General features: G+C 35.1%; 3 protein-coding genes and 1 long non-coding RNA gene across 7 annotated transcripts; 3 read left to right on the top strand and 1 right to left on the bottom strand.

The window, feature by feature from the left end:
* The first annotated feature begins 1067 nt into the window (after positions 1–1067).
* LOC113754280 lies at positions 1068–3158 on the top strand. 2 transcript variants are annotated; one of them, XR_003465164.1, is made up of 4 exons: positions 1068–1202; positions 1643–1685; positions 2592–2667; positions 2983–3158. It is a non-coding gene; the product is annotated as an uncharacterized LOC113754280 (long non-coding RNA). The 2 variants fall into 2 exon arrangements; XR_003465165.1 differs by lacking the exon at positions 1643–1685.
* A 2168-nt stretch (positions 3159–5326) lies between these two features.
* On the top strand, positions 5327–6960 carry LOC113751535 (phospholipase A1-IIdelta). Its single transcript, XM_027295573.1, has one exon. It carries the CDS (start codon positions 5550–5552, stop codon positions 6792–6794), a length of 1245 nt encoding a protein of 414 aa, XP_027151374.1. The 5' UTR covers positions 5327–5549; the 3' UTR covers positions 6795–6960.
* A 2950-nt stretch (positions 6961–9910) lies between these two features.
* Positions 9911–16128, top strand: LOC113751169 (plant cysteine oxidase 4). 3 transcript variants are annotated; one of them, XM_027295067.1, is made up of 6 exons: positions 9911–10097; positions 10579–10931; positions 14388–14533; positions 14708–14855; positions 15481–15684; positions 15780–16128. In XM_027295067.1, the coding sequence occupies exons 2-6, from the start codon at positions 10832–10834 to the stop codon at positions 15896–15898; spliced, it is 717 nt and encodes a 238-aa protein (XP_027150868.1). In that variant the 5' UTR covers positions 9911–10097; positions 10579–10831; the 3' UTR covers positions 15899–16128. The 3 variants fall into 3 exon arrangements, with proteins under 3 accessions (XP_027150868.1, XP_027150869.1, XP_027150870.1); XM_027295068.1 differs by having other exon boundaries at positions 10576–10931; XM_027295069.1 differs by lacking the exons at positions 9911–10097; positions 10579–10931 and adding an exon at positions 13077–13640.
* A 1761-nt stretch (positions 16129–17889) lies between these two features.
* Positions 17890–18428, bottom strand: LOC113752074 (loricrin-like). The gene is made up of 2 exons (XM_027296214.1): positions 18014–18428; positions 17890–17921 (listed from the first exon to the last, which is right to left on the bottom strand). The coding sequence occupies exons 1-2, from the start codon at positions 18426–18428 to the stop codon at positions 17890–17892; spliced, it is 447 nt and encodes a 148-aa protein (XP_027152015.1).

The following is an 18428-nucleotide window of genomic DNA, read 5'->3' as shown; positions in this document are numbered from 1 at the left end:
TGGACGATGTTTTTTTTTTCCTCTCTTTTTTTTGTTCTTTTGGTGTTACGTTTCTGAGTATATTATTGGTTGTTGTTACAGGAAGGAATATGAAGATTTGAAGTTGACATCTCGAAGAAGTAGTTAAAGCTGGTAATATTTATTTGTGTTCTACTATTTATACTATAAACCATAGTCTTTTTCTATAAATAGTTTCTCTCACCTAATTTAGCCTATTTTTGTTTATTGAGATTTTTGTCAGAGAAAGGATAAAGGTAAAAGTGATTGGAAGAATGAGCAACTTTCTTCCAGTGTTTTGTGTTTTAGGTTTTATTGTGTTTGTCAAAGTAAATTAGATACGAGTATCTTTTTCTTCTCTATCTTTATTTTTTCCCTTGGCTGGTGAACATGATGAATTTGTTATTTAAACTACTTGGTATTCTTGGTAATGTCAAAATTTTGGAAGCTGTATGATGAAATCTTTATTTCATAGTCGAATTTTCTGGTTTTGTGGTTTTGACTTGCCAAGTGAAATCATTATTATGACTGACTTGCTTGAAGATGTTTTCATCAGCTCATGATTCATGAGATACATAGTTATATGAATTAGATAAATAGAGTTTAAAAAGCAAAATCCATGTAATCTACTATGAAGATACCATCTTTCCTCTTTTAAATTACTAAAAAAACTTGGCAAGATCTTTGGCTGGAAAAAATATGTTCAGAAAATAGTATCCCTGTGCTTCACAACATTGACCTTTGATGTTGGACCCAATTTTATATTTTTAGAAAAAAAGAAAAATTGGAAAATAATGCATAGAAACTTCTCTAGAATTTGCTTCCACATATATATACAGTATTTTGTTCCCTTTGGGGAAATTTTTTTTTTTATTGTTTGATTTATGTTGGTAAGACTTGCTTTTATGCTCTCTCAATAAATTTTTCCTTTTGTTTCTGTTATCGCCATTTTTTTTGTGAAATCTTCTTTCTTCTAAGCAACTTTAAAGGTTCTTTTCTTTATATGAATATGTTATTGTTGGGGTACATCTAACCCTGATCCTACTTTTGTAGCAGGAAATGACCATACTTCGGGTTTTGTTACTGGTGGATCTGCTCTATTGCATGGTGCTACTCAGACAAGTGCCTCACCCTGGTCTTCAGCATCAATGATATTTCCTCCAGCCCTAGGCATGCCTTTAAATGCTGAATGGAATGGGTATCAGGTAGTTTGTTTCTGACATCACTTCTCTATTTTACACTGCATTTGTCTACTTGATGACATTTATTGTAAGATTCATGCGTTGAATGTTCATCTGATGTTCAAATTGTGGGTGACATTTGACAGATGGTGTTATCTTTGCTTGCTGAATACCGTATATGAATTCATCTAATACATTAGATGTCACTGATGCATTTGAAAATCTGTCACTGTTTCCAATTTGTGCTTGTTAATGTGTAAGGTTTAACGTATGAGGTAAGAGTGTAGTGAACAAGTGCTTTCTTAGTTATAATTGAGATGAAGAAACTAATTCTTATCTTTTTGTGCCACGGTAGACTGTCTTTTTACTCACCTTTACTGTGATAAAGATCTTCAGAGGCTGTGTTTCTTTTTTTCAAGACTTTGAAGTTAATTGAAGTTAATAATGATTGTTGTACTCTGCAGCTCTTTTGAGAATTGACAATACGCTTGCTTTGCTATTTCATAGGTAATTTTCTTTTTTACGTATTTCATAGGTTTTTCGTAGGTAATTTTCTTTTATTTTTTTGGATTGGGATCAATATCGTTTGATTAAAGTTTGAAATGTCATTATTGCTTTGCTAAGCATGCTATCTATAGAAATTATTCAATGCTTGGCTTAAAACCTCAGGCTGTTAACAGTTGAAGTAGTTAATTTCAAACCATGTGAAGTGTGTGAAGTAGGTCCCAATTAACAATGATTAACAAACTAATGCTGACTGTGACAATCAGGGAATAGTGAAGTTGATGAATCTGCTTTGAAACCTGTGTTCTTAATAATATTGAGATTAGCAAAACTTTATGACCAACGTTGGACTAATTTTGAGATTTTACAAAAAATGAAAAATTGGAGAGCAACTCGTAGAAACTTTTTTGTTATTTGCCTTCCCTATATATTTAGAGTTGTGTGTTCCATTTTAGGGATTTTTAATGGTCACATGTGCTTGTGTTTTCTTTCTATGGGAATAGAATAGATATCAAAAGTTTGATTAAACAAGTTGTTGCAAAAACTCAACAATCCATGTAAACCCTGCGAATATTCAACAGGAGCAATCCTGAAACATAATTGAATACCAATTTTTTAGATGAATATTGCCTTCACTGTTTTTCTTTACACCAGAAAATTTTTATAGATTCTTGATGCTAGAGTAATATGAACTATATTGGGAATAAAAGCTGAATTACATGACATTATTTAGAGTTGCATATATTTTGGATTTTGGATTGGAGCATGTCATTAGAATATAAAGATATTGTCTCTGGAGAAGTTTCTGCTTCATTTTTACATTTTAGGATTTTCTTGGCCTATTTGTTTGCATGATTTTATTTCCTTTTTCACCTTATCTTCCATTGGCATTTTGTGTAAATTGCGCAGCTGCATGATCAAGTTGTGGAAAAGTTTACTTGCATACCATCTCCAAGGATTTGGCACATCTAATAGTTTCACTTTGGTGAGAACTCGAGTTACCAAGCAAGACACTTTAGCTTACCTATAAGAATTTTTTCATTTCTTGACTTTGACAACTACTGTACCAAAAAAAAAGAAAAAAGAAAAGTTTCTTGCTTGTGAAATGGGTTAAAAAATACAATGGGTAACAAATTTTTTATGAAAGTATTAGTAACCAAAAGTGCAAATGTTTGTTGAATTTGTCCTGTCCTTGTTGGCATTATTCAAGTCCCTTGATTTATTTTTAACTTGGTTTACAGCAGTAAACTAATTTCGATGGATTATATCTTACTTTCTTTTTTGTTATAATACATGGCAGGTTCTTCAGCAGTTTCTTTCGAAATTACTCATTACACTTCTAGGGCGAGTACGAACTACAGAAAGTTTTTGTTTTTGGTTAAGTTAAAATATGCATTTATCGGAATCATGGAAGTTCAAGTTCATGTTTCGAGATTCTACAAGACTAATTTTATTGTTTTATCTATTTATTATGAATTCCTTGACTGTGAACAATCTATATTTATTGTGTATATTATTGTACTTTTCAATGACATATTTTCCCTTTTTTTGAGCCTTAGTTGCGATGCAGGCATTTTGCAAATAGGGCATATCTGGGCACATAAATTTCAGAACTGTCCACCGCGCAAATGCGCGGTGATCTCCTCCTAGTAATTTCCTAACAAGCAACATTGTAAACAAAAAGGTTGAAACTAAAAACCATTAATTTGTTGAAAAACAAATGTCTAAGTAGCTTTTTTTTTTTTTTGGTTTCAGTACAAATCAAACATTTTAATGTTCAAGTCTGTTTGATTATTCTAATAAGTATTAAGTTTTGTTTAAATTTAATTTGTTTATTTCTTGACTCGAATTTGAATGAATTTTTATTGAGTCGAACTCGAGTCAAACTTGATAATTTAAACTTTTTTACATGTAAATTTCACTCATATACTAATTGAGTCGAGTTTAAAAGTTTATCAAACACAAAATACTATTCAAACTTGATTTAATTAGCTGACAAACCAAATTCCAATGAGCTCTTACTGAGTTGAGTTCAATTCGAGTATAAAGCAATTTAGTTCGTCTTTCGGGTCTTTCAATCCTATTCTTATTGTTATGACCTTATGGGAGTCAAATTAAACGTTGCATTCTTGACTCTTTTTTTTTTTTTTTTTTTTGTGAACCAGGCTGTTTCATGTCACTTAAAACTCCTCGTATCTCACCGATCACGCCTTCTATTTGCGGTAATTTTCATAATGAAACAGAGCTGTCTGCTACCTTATCTTTGGAAAAGGAATTGAACATCTGTTGGATTCGCCTTCAGATGCACACAATTATCTCTCCTAGAAATATGTTTACCAAATGCTCCAGTTTACTCTTGAAAACGTTTTTCAAACGTATTAGTCTTCATCAACCGACCCGAGAGCTGCAACTACGTTCCTTAGGATCATAGGACACAGATGACAACCATGATACCACCTATTGTCATATGAATTTCGTGAACAGAATATGAGGAAAGAAAAACACAACATCAAGTAATCTAAACCATGCACCATGTTGCTGCTGTATGGTTATGATCATGAGAACAATGAGAATAATATGCTAATGAAGGATTAGAGCAAATACGGTTGTATTTGTAGACTTACAAACGATCATTTAACTTATTTTAAAATTTAGTGTATATTTACATGGATGATTACAGGATTTGAACACTGATCAATGCCTTAAAGAAAAATCACATGACCGACCGAACTATTGCACGGAGACTGTATGATTGTGTTATTAAATTGAGTTGATATGTATAATAAAATTTATGCATGTAACAAAGTTATATGAATATATACCGAATTATATACAATCACCGCACAGGAATCACAATCTTACCAACCCAATCTGCCAAGAACAACTAGACTCAAGACATTTGTTTGGATTGTAAGTTATTTGGGATATTTTTATTGTAGTACTTTTTGTGATATGATGTATGTGAGATAAAAAGATAATTGAGAAAATAAAAAATTGTATTAAAAATTATAATGATGATGTAAGCAAATAAAATTGGATAATTAATGCTCAATCCAAACAAACGCATTATTATACCACTCTACACTTGCATTACCACTCTACAGTTGATGCGATGCCTAAAAGTCAACGAATACAAGATGGTAAACCTAAAAGTCAATTCCTGATCCTGAGCACCTTCACTTCCACGTATCCTTTTCTCTCCCATAATTCTCCCTTATATGTCCCAATTATCCCCAACTTAATTAGTAAATTTGTGACTTGGGTCTACCATTTGTGCTACTTTCTTGAAAAATGTGCTACGTCACAATTAACAGGCCCCATGGTTAATGCGGTGTCTGCTGATTCAAACAATAATGTTTTTAAACTTGGATCAGAAAGTGAATAGGCGGTTCAATCGATTTAATTCCGATTCAAAGATTTATGTAATTTTTTTATTGTAATATTAAAAATTTTGAATGAAACTAAAATATTTATTTTAGAAAATAAAAAACTTAATGAAAACCAATTGAATTTCTCAATTTTTATCGATTTGATTGGTTCAATTGATTCTTTAGATTTTTTACTGAATCGAACCAGAGGCAAGACCGGTTAGCAATTCAATCGGTTAAACCAACCAATCCGATTGTCTTAAAAAAAAAAAATATGGAGGCCCCATGGTTTTACATATCCTAATTGCCTTAAAATATTTAACCGAATTTTCAACATCACAATTCACATATCCATGGCTTTACATATCCTAAGAGCCTAAAAATAGTTGCCTATCCAATTCCAACCTCAAATCAGATCTCACATAACCATTCTCAAACTTGAGCCTTTCCCATATTGAAAGTTGAAACTTTCTTCAATTCTTCTCATATTAATTGCCCCATGGCAACAACAGCAGGAACAGAACCAACATGGCTTGAACTGCTTGGGAGCAACAACTGGGAAGGGCTGTTAGACCCCTTAGATCTGAGCCTCCGGAAACTGATCCTCCGGGGCGGCGACTTCTGCCAAGCAACGTATGATTCCTTCGTCAATGATGCAAACTCCAAGTTTGCAGGCAGCAGCCGCTACGGAAAGAAATCATTCTTCCAAAAAGTCATGCTGGAAAATGCATCAGATTATCAAGTCTACTGCTTCCTCTACGCCACAGCTCAAATCGGCGTCCCAGAAGCCATCCTCCTCCACTCCCGCTCTCGTGAAGCATGGGATCGTGAGTCCAATTGGATTGGTTACATTGCTACTACCACCGATGAAGTTAGCAAATCTTTAGGCCGCCGTGAAATCTACGTTGCCTGGCGGGGCACGTCCAGAGATTATGAATGGATAGACGTTTTCAGTGCTCGGCCTGAATCAGCTGATCAGCTTTTTAAGCCAAAATCTTGGGACAAGAAGGTTGAAGCAAATGAAGACGACAGCGATGAAGATGAGGAGGAGAAAGCGACTAAAGTTATGTATGGTTGGCTAACTATTTATGTTTCTGAAGATCCCAAATCTTCTTTTACAAAAACAAGTGCAAGAAAACAGCTTCTGTCAAAAATGAAAAGTTTGATTGAGCAGTACAAAGATGAAAAGCTCAGCATAACATTCACTGGGCACAGTCTTGGTGCAGCTTTATCAATTTTATCAGCTTTTGATCTCGTGGAAAATGGGGTGACTGATATTCCGGTATCAGCCATTGTTTTTGGGAGTCCGCAAATTGGGAATAAGGCTTTCAATGAAAGGGTTCTTGAATTCCCAAATCTGAAAATTTTGCATGTTAAAAACAAGATTGATTTGATTCCACTGTACCCCAGTGGCTTGCTTGGCTATGTTAATACAGGGACTCTTTTGGAGATTGATACAAGGAAATCTCCACACTTGAAGGACTCCAAAAACCCAAGTGATTGGCACAATTTGCAGGCAATATTGCATGTTGTAAATGGTTGGAATGGGAGTAAAGGAGAGTTTGAGCTGAAGGTGAAGAGAAGTTTAGCTCTGGTGAACAAGTCTAGCGCATTCTTGAAAGAAGAGTATTTGGTTCCTGAGACATGGTGGGTTGAGAAGAACAAAGGGATGGTAATAGATGAGAATGGAGATTGGATTTTGGCACCACTTGCAGATGAGGACCTACCAGTTCCTGAGGATTAATGGTGATTTTGATGCCTTTTGACATTGTTTATTAATTATCCTATGTTATGGGTTGTAACAGTGCTAGTCATGATTTCCATCTTGTATCTTCTTTTTATCAGAATCTTTAGTTAGATTGCATGAATAAAGTGGGATTGCTTTCATCTTCCAATTTTATTTTATTTTTTTAAAAAATCATTTATGTAGTTTTCGCTTTTCCTACCAAATCACAATCACAATCTGGAATCTGGATTTGATTGAGAAAAAGGCTTGCAAAAGGACAAGGCCATAAAGGCTATGAAATTGCCTAATTGCTGATACTGGCCCACCTTATTGGAATGTCACCTTCAGGCTTCAACTTTAATTTGGGGGTTTGGTGGTTATTTATTTTTTATTATTATTTTGTATTTGGGGGTTTGGGTTGGCATGGACATTCTTATCTAGACTTTTATGTTGACTGACACTGACCCATTAACTTATGGATCAAATATTTTCCTATGCCTAGTAGTGGCTCTCTGTCCTTGGGCTGATCCAGGCCATATTTCTCATGGACATTTACCACGGTTACGGTCTCTCTTTAAAAAGTTTAAAAAAAAAGTCACAGAAAAAATGAGGTAACAAAAGAAGAGAAAAAGGTAAGCTCATTTTTTAATTAAGGTTTATTAAATCTCGAAATATTTGAAATAAAGGGGTAATTAACAATTATTCATGGAGATTATGCCAGTGTAATATTATTATTATTATTATAGCTATGATGACAGCTTTCTTGCAAAATCCTCAGGTTCCATAACATAAAGTAAGCCAAAATGGATGTTAAAAGAAATAAAGCTACAAGGTACCTGAAAATTATAATTTGTTACAAAGTGAAGGTAACTTTTTTCCATGCACTTTTCCTTCCTCTTTCTACCATCCCACAACTTACCTAACAATCTTATAATACCAAAAAGAAGCTCGAATATTAGGAGATTCTTACTGTTGCACAAGAAGCTCAAATATTACACTACCATCCCACAAATTCCATGCATCTTTTCTTCCTTTTTCTTTGTTTGGATTGCATTTTTTTAGATTTTTTGCAGAAAAATTACTGTAACAATTTAATATATGTGAGATAATAATGTGATTTAAAAATGTATTTACAGAAAACGTAGTCATTTTTCTTTTTACAATCCAAACAATGCTTCACACCCCATCCGAAAGAAAAAAAAAATGAAAGGTGAATAGTATCAATGGCAAATTGTTTTGGGATGCGTAAAGGCAATGCACGGCCCAAAGGGTGAAAATGCTGGGCTATAAGTAGAATCAGTTAGGCATTAAGATCAAGATCCAAGTACAACAGTTAGGTGATGGAATGAAAAGATTGAACTCTTGTTTCCTGTACTTTGGTTTGTTTAAAAATGCCCAAAACGGATCTAAAACAAATCCCAATCTGGCAAAAAGGTTCGAGGTCAAATGCACTTGTCAACGATCCTGAGGAAGTCAGTGAATAGCCTATTCCGTTCAGATTGGGATATCAAGCTGTGACAGTGACAAGATTGTGTTAAGCAATAGTAGCTATCTACAAAATTCATTTTATTTTATAGTACAAGTGAAAAGCTTCGAATTCGAGTATTCGAAACTTCTCGGATTCAAATACATTTTTGCTCGATTTTCTACCCTATCTTTGCTTCAAAAAAAAGGGGGAGTTCCACGATCAATTGTAAACATCCAAATATTCATTTTTATCTTCTCTTAGATTATCCCAGCGAAATTACAAAGAAAGCATTGCTAAGCAGATGAAAAAATGTCTAGTTATAGAATATGCTTTCTAGCGTAACAATTTTGCTGTCGGGGAAGTAAAAGGAAAAGTAGATCACGTCTTCCTTATCCAGAGGATTGTTTGACAGTACCAGGGGGAAGTTGATGCGCATTAAGACATTTAATCAGGCATGAAATAGATAAGAACAGCAGAATTATTGGTAACTCAAGCAGATAATATCTAACTTTACATACCTTGGAAATTTGCATCATCATCCTATTGAGTCTTCTTTAGTCGGGTGGAAATAAATATTAAGAGCTGGCTTCGATCACTTCATTCGTTCAATAATTTGACATTAAATGGGCAAGATTTTGTACTGATCAGAAATCTAAACACTAGCTTGAAACTCAGCTTTTGTTTGTTTGCTTTTTTTTTTTCTCTTTAAAAAAGGAATAGTATTTTTTAAAATATTTTTCGACGAGGTAGGATTTAAGAAGTAGGGCAGATGCAGGAGGGGGGGGGGGAAGAAATAGAGGTTCACCCTATTCCGATGCTATGCTATTAACGTTGATGCGTGATTTTTTTTTTTTTATATTGCTTATAATTACGCTTTAATTGATAGTGAAATTCAAATTTGAGTATTTTGGACATAATGATCAAAATACTTACTAGTTGAGGCACAACATGTTGATGCAACTCATCATCTTTACTATACACTCAAAAATTGTTGTTCCCATATCGAAAAAAAAAAAAAATTTACTTGTGGTACAAGTGATTAAAACATTTTGTCAATTTATGGTTGTTCATGAATACTTGAGGTAAGAAACTATTTACATGAACAACTGTATGTATTTAATGGATAGGTTTTTTTCCCTCTAATTTCTAGTAGTTTTAAGAAATAGGGAGGGAAAAATGGGATTTGAATCTAAAATATCTAATTCTAAAGAAACGACATATGTTTTTCTTTAATATTTTATAATACTATAACACATGTATGGTATAAAAATAGAATTTATTACAATAATTCGACTGCATATATAATTTATAGCCGTTATTCCATATTGTCTTATCTGCAGAGAAATACAAAATACATATTCAAAAATACTACATAACAAATATTAAAATAAAAATATCGTATCAAAATGAAAAAGTATAAAAAAGAAAAATAAAAGAAAAATTTATCAACCGCACCAATCACCCCCCACCCCACAAAACAACCCTAAACACCAAAAAAATATCCTTTAAAGTTTAGAAGCAAAAGATTAACAGTAAGTGTATTATTCCTTTTGAGGGGGTAAAAAATAATAGGGTCAAACCTCTAAAGGGCATATATCTGAGGGAGCGAGACAGCAAGTTAAAGCAATCTTGCTACTTCTAATACGCTAACACGGACGCCTCCGCCACCCCAAAACGCCCCGCCCAAAAAATATACATGTATAAAAAGGCCAAAATAAAGACAAACGTATTTTATTTTTACGTTTCGATCTTCTCTCGTTTCAGTTACAATTACCTCGTACTGCCTGGTGCATCTCTCCTGGACGCCCCTTACTCCAACACCCTTCATTCTCTGCTCTGATTACTTCTCAAAGGTAAGATTTTTATCAATCTTTATTTCCATTTCACCTGGAAATTCTCGCAATTATCTTCAATACCATTTGAATTAATTGCGGGCAGATATTATTTTGTGGAGTTACTTGCTTATGTTTGTATGCACGAAGTTCTTTTTCATTTTTCTTCTTATCTGGTGACGAATTGTGAACCTTGTTTTTTGGGTTTTTTTATTTCCTAGTATGTGCTTCTTTTTTACTAGCTGAATTGAATTTTCTCTGATTGATCAGAGGATAGCTTCATATGTGGTGAATGAGTTTCAAATTTTAATCTTTATGCATGTCCTAGGACTTTAATAGTGAATTTGGGTCGTTGTTGTTGTCAGCTGTGATTTTCACCTGACATGAGTTGTGGAAGAATTCACTCTGTTTTCTTGTTCAATTATTTTTGTTTGAATAGGTTTTGAGTTAATTAATATTTGATGTTGATTTTGTCTTTTCTGGATTTTTGTGGTCTTAGTAGGGAGTATGAAAATGCAGAAGAAGAGAATGAATTGAGTTGCATGTGGACACGTGATTGTGGGTTTGATTGCGATTGCGTGGGGTTTTCTGATTGGATGAATGATTTGAAGGGTCTTCAGCGAGATAAGAGGACCCTTCAAACTGGAATTGCTGCTTTTATATCGAGCTGGTTGAATTTGTGATAGATTTTCCGTTACGACAGTTAGTTTTGGCTGTTTTTTGGGGGGTTTGGATCCGTGTGCGGTCGTAAAATCATGCCAGCTGTACAGAAGCTTTATAACGCTTGTAAAGTTTCGCTCACGCCAAATGGACCTATATCTGAGGAGGGTCTTGAGAAAGTCCGCGCTCTGTTAGGTAAGTAGACTGAATGATCTGCATCGTTGCTTGAATTTGATGTTTCTTTATTTATGCATCATTGTCCAATGTGAACAGAATTGTGTGCTTAAGATACCAATAATCAGTTGTGCTGTATTCGGTTAAGACTCTTTTTGAATCTAATATGCACATTCTTTTATTTTTTGGTCTTGTTCTTGTGAGTGCTTTTATATAGGACACGTGTTTTCAATAATCGATTCCTGCAATGATCTATAACTTTTTTTAGTAATCTCTTGTTTGTTTGTTATGGTTGTGGGTAGGATTACGGATTACCTAACAACTTCAACTCAATCATTAAAAAATGTGGCCTATATGATCATAGTTAGCAGTCCGGCATGATGCTAGACTCGTGTACCTTTTTGTTTAAGGATCAGGCTGTTATGCTCATTTCTCTTTAAGAGAGTCAGTGTAATTTATTGTGCCTCACATGGAGTTTATACCCTATTCGCATCATTCTCGATTGCCTAGTCATTTAAGGAAAGAATGAAATAAAGTGCTCATTCCTCATTTCCTTAGATGATTTGTTATACAACGGCATGGTTTACATGCTTATATAATCAGTCTTTCAGACCATGTTGCTTAGTCTGGCGTAGAAGTTGTCACTCTTGCATTTAGTTGTCAATTAATTGGTGGAGTAACAGCAGATGCACTTCACTTTATCATCCAACTGACCTGGCTAAAGTTAACTATGATAGAGCATATGAATATTTTTATACTCATGGTGCATTTGTTGTTTGGTCATGCTTCTCACTTAAAGGGAACTTTTTACGATCTATCCCTAGATAAACCATGTGATATTATGACCTTGAATGTTAACCAATAAGGACAAAACTCAATAAGCTTTGTGTTTTATCCGCTAGTTATCTTTTTTACTTTCTCATTACTCAGTAAAAGTTAATCCACCACCCTTATTTCTATTTCCCTCTTTATTAAATGGTGCAATCTTTGTTCAGTGCTTTGTTACTTATAGAAGGCTGCTAAGTTCTTCAAAAAATACAGAATATGCAGTATATCACCTTTTGATATAAAGTTGAAGTTACGTGGATTAAATATGTCCAATGCATAAGATTAAAGGACCTGGTATCTGCGAAGTTGTAGTTGTTCATTTTCACCTCTAAGTTTTGTGAGGAAATGCAAACTTATCTGGAAGAACTAATTCAATGTAGGACCTGTTAAGATCTATTATGAGGATGGAGTATATAATATCCCATTGGAAGTGCATTCAGGTACTAGTATATAGTGTGTGAATTAGGTCTACAAAATTGTCAGAAACTTGATGCAGCAATGAGTAAAATCATGGGGAGATCATGATGGTGCTGCATCTATCATGAATCTAGAGAAAGCACATTCCTTTTTGCAACCTAAGATTATAGAGTATGTCATCAAAGAGAAACATTTAGTCCAAGGGAAGGTTTCCACTGTCTTTTTAATTATGTATGTAGAATTTGAATGCTGACGGTATTTTTGTAATTTCAGCAGTTATGCAGCAGGGATATCAGGTCTTTGTGCCAGCTAGGTGCAATTTCTAGGGGTATAAACGAACCTAATCAAGGCGAACACCCTAGTGTTCAAGCTTGGTTGATTATTTTAACGAGCTTGAAAATTTGTTCAAGCTTGGCTTGTTTATTTGCCAAAACGAGTTTGAACTAGCTTTTATTGAGTTTGAATGTTATTGAACATAAAACGCTGTTCAAATGTGGCTTGATTAGCTGGTGAACCAAACTCAAACGAGCTGTTATCAAGCTAAAGCCGATTCAAGTATCGAGTATATTGGTTCATTTTTTAGCCCTAGCAATTTCCGAATTAGATTTTTGATAAGAGTCCTGCCTTTAAGTGTCGAACTCAAGTTTATGGTTGCCTTTTCTAAAGCACTCAACCCAGTTTGGATTCTTACACCTTTTTGCTATGTGAAGCTTCCTTATCTCTTTGATTAAGCTAGTTGTTAAGAATCCTTGGCCTCTAAGGCTGGCATGTTCTCTCTCTCTCTGTTGTCATAGCCTTAGGTTATGAAGGAATTCAACGAAATTGTTTTAAATTTATGATGTTGTGATGTGCTTTCTTTGTGAAATTTTGAGTGGCAGTTTCTAGAAAAACATAGGTGGAAATCCTATAATTTAAGTTTTCACACACAAGCATTTCAAAAGAGATCTTATCATCTCTTCACTCCACTTGGTGCTGCATCACATGAATTGTGGCTTAGACTGGCTGCCTAAGACACTTAAAGAGAAGAAATTTGGATTCTTGTATAAAAGATTCTCCTTATATGTTCAGCAAGAGAGATGGGACAGAGGGAGAGGTCTCTTTTTCATATATCTTTTGGGAGGAGAGGGGAAGAGATCCTCTAGAGGAAGAAATTCTTCCTTTTTTTGGCATTTTTATTTGAAGGGGTTTTTACTCAGTTGGCCTTTTTAGGGCAGGGTGGAGCTTGGATGAGAAGAGAACTAGTGAGACAAAATTGGCTGAGATCTTTACATAACGATCTGGGAATTTTTTTTCTTTTTCTTTTCTTTGGTTTGCCGGTCTGCACGTGTTTTAACGGATTGCTTTGGTTACTGCCTCAACCACTGAGATCTGGAATGTGCATCTAAAGTTGTTATATAAGGAGCACCCAATAGGAAGTTTGGACTGCTTGTGAGCATGCTATGGAGGAACCTCTCCTGTCGGCCCATAAGTACCATTTTCAGACATGTAAGTATTAGATGTTCATTGTCAACATGTGCCATTAGTTACACATTGCAACTTCCTTCAACATTTCACCTGGAGGTCGTTTACAATATTTATATATGAGTGTAATATGAATCAGGGTTGTTGGGATACCCTCATGTGGTTTCTTTTATTTTTATTTTTCATTAGGTCCTTATTTGAATCTGAATTGCACTCTTTTTTTCTATGAAACTAGATTTTTCTCTTTGTTCTTTGCCTATGGTAGAGTACTTTTAAGACTTAATCCACATATGAGAGAGAGAGAGAGAGAGAGAGAGAGAGAGAGATTGCTGTATTGCCAATTAAGTATGAAACTTAAATGGCACTTTTTGAACAACAAATCCTTTTTATGTTTCCTTGCTATATCAGATCATATCTACTATCCAACAAGATGATGTCATCTCATTTTCAAGATTAGGTAGTTGCGTATGATGGTGTCTGCATTCCATCAGTTGTCTAACATTTTAGGAAAAGTTCCTGTGCAAGAAAGTGGCTGAATGGCTTTGTCAAAGCAAAAATTTAAGTTCTTGGCATAATTAGATGAATAGTACCAAAAAACTGCCAATTATTAAAGTTACCTTCTCTGCATCAAGTTGATTCCAGTACTATTAGTAAATTAAGTAGTTTCCAGTTGCATAAGGCTATAGGGCCAGAATTTTTGGCATGAAACTGTTTCTTTTATGCAGTTCTTGTGGATTTGAACGCCTCATAACTCTCTCTTGTTTTTGGCAGACAAAATTAAACCATCAGATGTGGGTCTTGAGCAGGAGGCTCAGTTAGTACGTGGGTGGAAAGGTTCGGTGCGTGGACATAATGGGGTTCCTGAGTCAATGCCACCAATTAAATACCTGCACTTACATGAATCTGATAGCTTCTCTGTAAGTGCTCAACCGACGATTAATCAAAGTTTAACTTTGTTTTGTGCTTTAACTTTTGTTATTAAACTACAGGCTTGAGCACACAGTTCAATATATGCTGTAGGTTTAACTTTTTAAAGGCAAAAGTTGGTAAATCCTGGTTTGGATTCCGTCATGTCGTGTGTACTTTTGCAGATGGGAATTTTCTGTATGCCTGCTTATTCTATCATTCCCCTTCATAATCATCCGGGCATGACCGTGTTAAGCAAGCTTCTCTATGGTTCCTTGCATGTGAAATCCTTTGATTGGATTGACATCCCTGGGCCATCTGATCCGTCTGAAGGTGTGCCATTATACTAGCTCGACCTTTTGACATGAAATATCTGTACATATTTTATGCTTGATCCCAATGATTAACATGTCTGCTTCTAAGAGCTTGGTGCTTTTCTGAAAGAAGTAGCGTAATTCTTGTGTACTAATATTGGAAATCAAATTGCTTATTTGTTTGTATGTTTCTACAGCTATAGAACTTTACCATTTTTAACCTCACGAAGCTTTCCTTTCTGCTGCTCTTCTTTCTCTTTTGGGTTTTTAGTTTGTTTATTTCCATCATTTTTCTGATTTTCTATATCATAGTACATTGTGATCTTAAATTTGAATAGCTTTTTCTAAAAGGATGGACATTTTTATAGGAGAACAGTAAATCAAACAAATGTTATAGGATGAGTCCATGGGACTGTGGGTCCTTTTTATTCAAATATTTTTACTGGCAAGACGTATATAGATTTGTTTTTTTGTCTGACCTTGCTGTGTTGGTACTTGTTAGCTTTTTTCAGCCTTGATTTCTTAGGGATGTTTTCTTGTTTCTTGACTTTTTTTCCCCCAATACCTCGATAGCATTATTGATTACTCAATGGAAAGGATGTTATAGTTCTTTTACGTAGTTTGATATTTTTCCTGGGATTTAGCAAGACCGGCAAAACTCGCAAGGGACTGTGAGATGACTGCTCCGACTGAAACAACAGTTCTCTATCCAACTAGTGGAGGTAACATACATTGTTTCAAAGCTATAACTCCCTGTGCCATTTTTGACATCCTTTCTCCGCCCTACTCCTCTGAGGATGGACGGCATTGCACATATTTCCGAAGGTCCCCAAGAGGAGATCTGCCTGGTAATTCGAGCTTCTGACAAGTTTCTGCAATTCTCTTGTATAAGTATATTAACTTGAACAACTCACCTGACTCTCCCTTTCTGTCAATAATGAAGGTAGCCTTGAGGTGGATGGAGAGACAATCACTCACATGACTTGGTTAGAAGAGTTTCAACCTCCTGATAATTTTGTGATTCGGAGAGGACAGTACAAGGGCCGCGTTATCAAAACTTAACCTTCAAATTTTGGTGGGGTTATTAGTTTTGTGAATGAATTGTGAGCTTCATTTGAGCGCTTTTTTTAGGTGAAATTTGCTAATGTGTTAAAACTGTCAAAATAATCAACAATTCATTTTCTGTGCCATAGAACTTTGGCATTTGGAGTTGTACATATTAATCAACTAGATATCCCTTTTATAGAACACTCACCTTATATTAGTCGACAAACTTTTTGGTTGAGATCTTAGAATTTGGTCATACCTGCAACTTCTGCTTTTGATACCAGATGATTTCCCTAGCGAGTTAATCTTGCATATGTTGGCTGGTTATTTCTTATTTCTATGTATTCAGCTCCATATCACTGGACAAAGCAATGCAGTTTATGATGTGATTGACGCAATCCAGCAAGACATTAATTGTTGTACTACGAGATTAGGATATTAGCCAATTAGGGTTTTGCGGGAACAAATTTTCTGCTGGCACAAGAGAGATCACCTCATCATTACGTGCATATTCATGCTGCATGCCCAAACATTAGATAACAAAATGTGCAGTAATCATTGCCTAGTTGTGTTCTTGAGTTCATAAATCACAACTGATCATTATGGATCTTCTGAAGAAAAATCGTACAAGTGCACCAACATCTTCAGAAATTAGTATCTATCAGCTTCTAATTAGTATTTGTAATACATTACAAGAAGGCCTCCAGATAAACCGCATATGTACTAATACCACTTCAGAATTCCCATCAGTCAGAAACTGAATTTTACATTCTAAATGTTGTTTAACACATCAATTGACAACGAAGCACGGTTTAGTTGGTAAGATGCTTCACCTGTAATTAATAAATTGCGGGTTTGAATCATCAAGAAATGTAGTGAAACCGCTCTTATCCTCCACCACAGCCACCACCATGGTAACTGCTGCTTCCTCCGCCGCCACCGTCACCGCAGCTTTCATCATGGCCACCACCACGGCCATGTCCACCATCGCTACCATAATTATTATAATAAACCAAAAATCTATCACGTTTGCCCTTCTTTGATGAACCTTCATAACCTTGGCTACTGCCACATGCAAATATAATCATGGATAAAATTGCAAGGGATGCTATTATCATGCCAACCAAAACCAAGCCTCCATAACCACTGTTTTTTGCACCTAACCTATATGGATTGGCACCATCCAAAGGCGAGATCAGGAATCTTGCCATTCTTTCTTGTATATTAATGCAGTACAATGCAAGGTATCTGGGCTTTCGATGGACAAGGAAATTGCTCACAGGCCTCTTTTAATCTTCAGTTGCATCAATCAAACTCTTCTTCTTGAACATGGCATGAAAATTGAAACAACAGGACTCATGCACTCGTTACTTTCTCTTCAGAATTGAAGGAAATTAACTGGACGGATGGGTATTTTTATAGACAAAAAATAAGTTAAATTGTTAGTTTTTTCTTTTTATACTTTTTTTTTTCATGAGTACAAATAAATCCCAGCCAAGGATTTTGTTTATGCATCCTAACTTTAAGGCGGAACACTGGAGCCAAATCCAAATAATTGACACAAATTCATGCGGAGTCAAAGACATGAAATGAACTTGCATCCAATTGGATTTGCTTGAACCTATACCAAAGGTTTAGAAGACCTCTGTCCAATATTGTAAATTTTATTATTAGAATTATGTATCTGTGTCATGTTTGATATATATGTGCTGGCATGAATGCAAATATTAGAATGAATATATATATATACACACACATTAATAAGAAACTAGGAAGGGTGTGAAGAAGAGAGATATGAAGGTAAAAAAAATTTTAATTTTATCTTAATTGCAAAGCAAATCAAAGAAAAAAATAAAACTCGGAAACTATTAGATTTCTTTTTTTAAAAAAACAAGATTTTTCAATTTGAGTTCATAACTTACACAACTAATAGGGTGTATTACAATTGGAAGAATAAAACTAACGAACCCAATCCCTAAGATAGTATGAATTATCAGATATATGTTTCAAGTATTCAAAATAGTGGTTCGTCTAAAACCTGTATATTAAGTACAGTTCAATGATGAAAATTCCAAAATAAATAAATAAAGCAATTCCCCGGTTCTTCTGGGCACATCTTTGGCTAATTACCTCCACAGCCACCTCCTCTACAGCCACCCCCACCACAGCCGCCACCATCGCACCCGTCACCACCACAACCACCACCATGACCACCACAATTGCCTCCATGGCCGTCATGGCTGCCACCACCACCGCCACCACCTCCATGCCCATCACATGCACTACTAGTACTTAAAGCAGCACCAGCACCATAATAAAGGAAATAATAATCATCAGAGCTGCTAGTGCTATTAGTTCTACATTGCACCTTCTTCGCTGATTCTTTAGCTTGACCAGCACGAACACCAGCGCCAGGACTATAAGATCTGCTTGTACTGGTGCTAGAGGTTCTAGTTTGTTTCTTCTTGGCTGATTTTTTATCTTGATGATCGCCACATCCAAATATAATCACGGTGACCGCTACAAGAGACGTTACCACAAACAT

Source organism: Coffea eugenioides, chromosome 11 (assembly GCF_003713205.1).
Source record: "Coffea eugenioides isolate CCC68of chromosome 11, Ceug_1.0, whole genome shotgun sequence".
NCBI lineage: Eukaryota > Viridiplantae > Streptophyta > Magnoliopsida > Gentianales > Rubiaceae > Coffea > Coffea eugenioides.
The sequence above is the reverse complement of the archived record's forward strand: the minus strand, read 5'-3'. Positions and strand labels throughout refer to the sequence as shown.

Excerpts from the sequence above, each read along its gene's own strand:
- LOC113751535 (XM_027295573.1), top strand. The coding sequence starts at position 5,550 with ATGGCAACAACAGCAGGAACAGAACCAACATGGCTTGAACTGCTTGGG.
- LOC113751169 (XM_027295067.1), top strand. The coding sequence starts at position 10,832 with ATGCCAGCTGTACAGAAGCTTTATAACGCTTGTAAAGTTTCGCTCACG. Across the intron at positions 10,932-14,387 it reads GAAAGTCCGCGCTCTGTTAG|ACAAAATTAAACCATCAGAT; the intron begins GTAAGTAGACTG and ends TGTTTTTGGCAG. Across the intron at positions 14,856-15,480 it reads GCCATCTGATCCGTCTGAAG|CAAGACCGGCAAAACTCGCA; the intron begins GTGTGCCATTAT and ends CCTGGGATTTAG.
- LOC113752074 (XM_027296214.1), bottom strand. The coding sequence starts at position 18,428 with ATGTTTGTGGTAACGTCTCTTGTAGCGGTCACCGTGATTATATTTGGA. Across the intron at positions 17,922-18,013 it reads TAGAGGAGGTGGCTGTGGAG|GTTTTAGACGAACCACTATT; the intron begins GTAATTAGCCAA and ends CTTAATATACAG.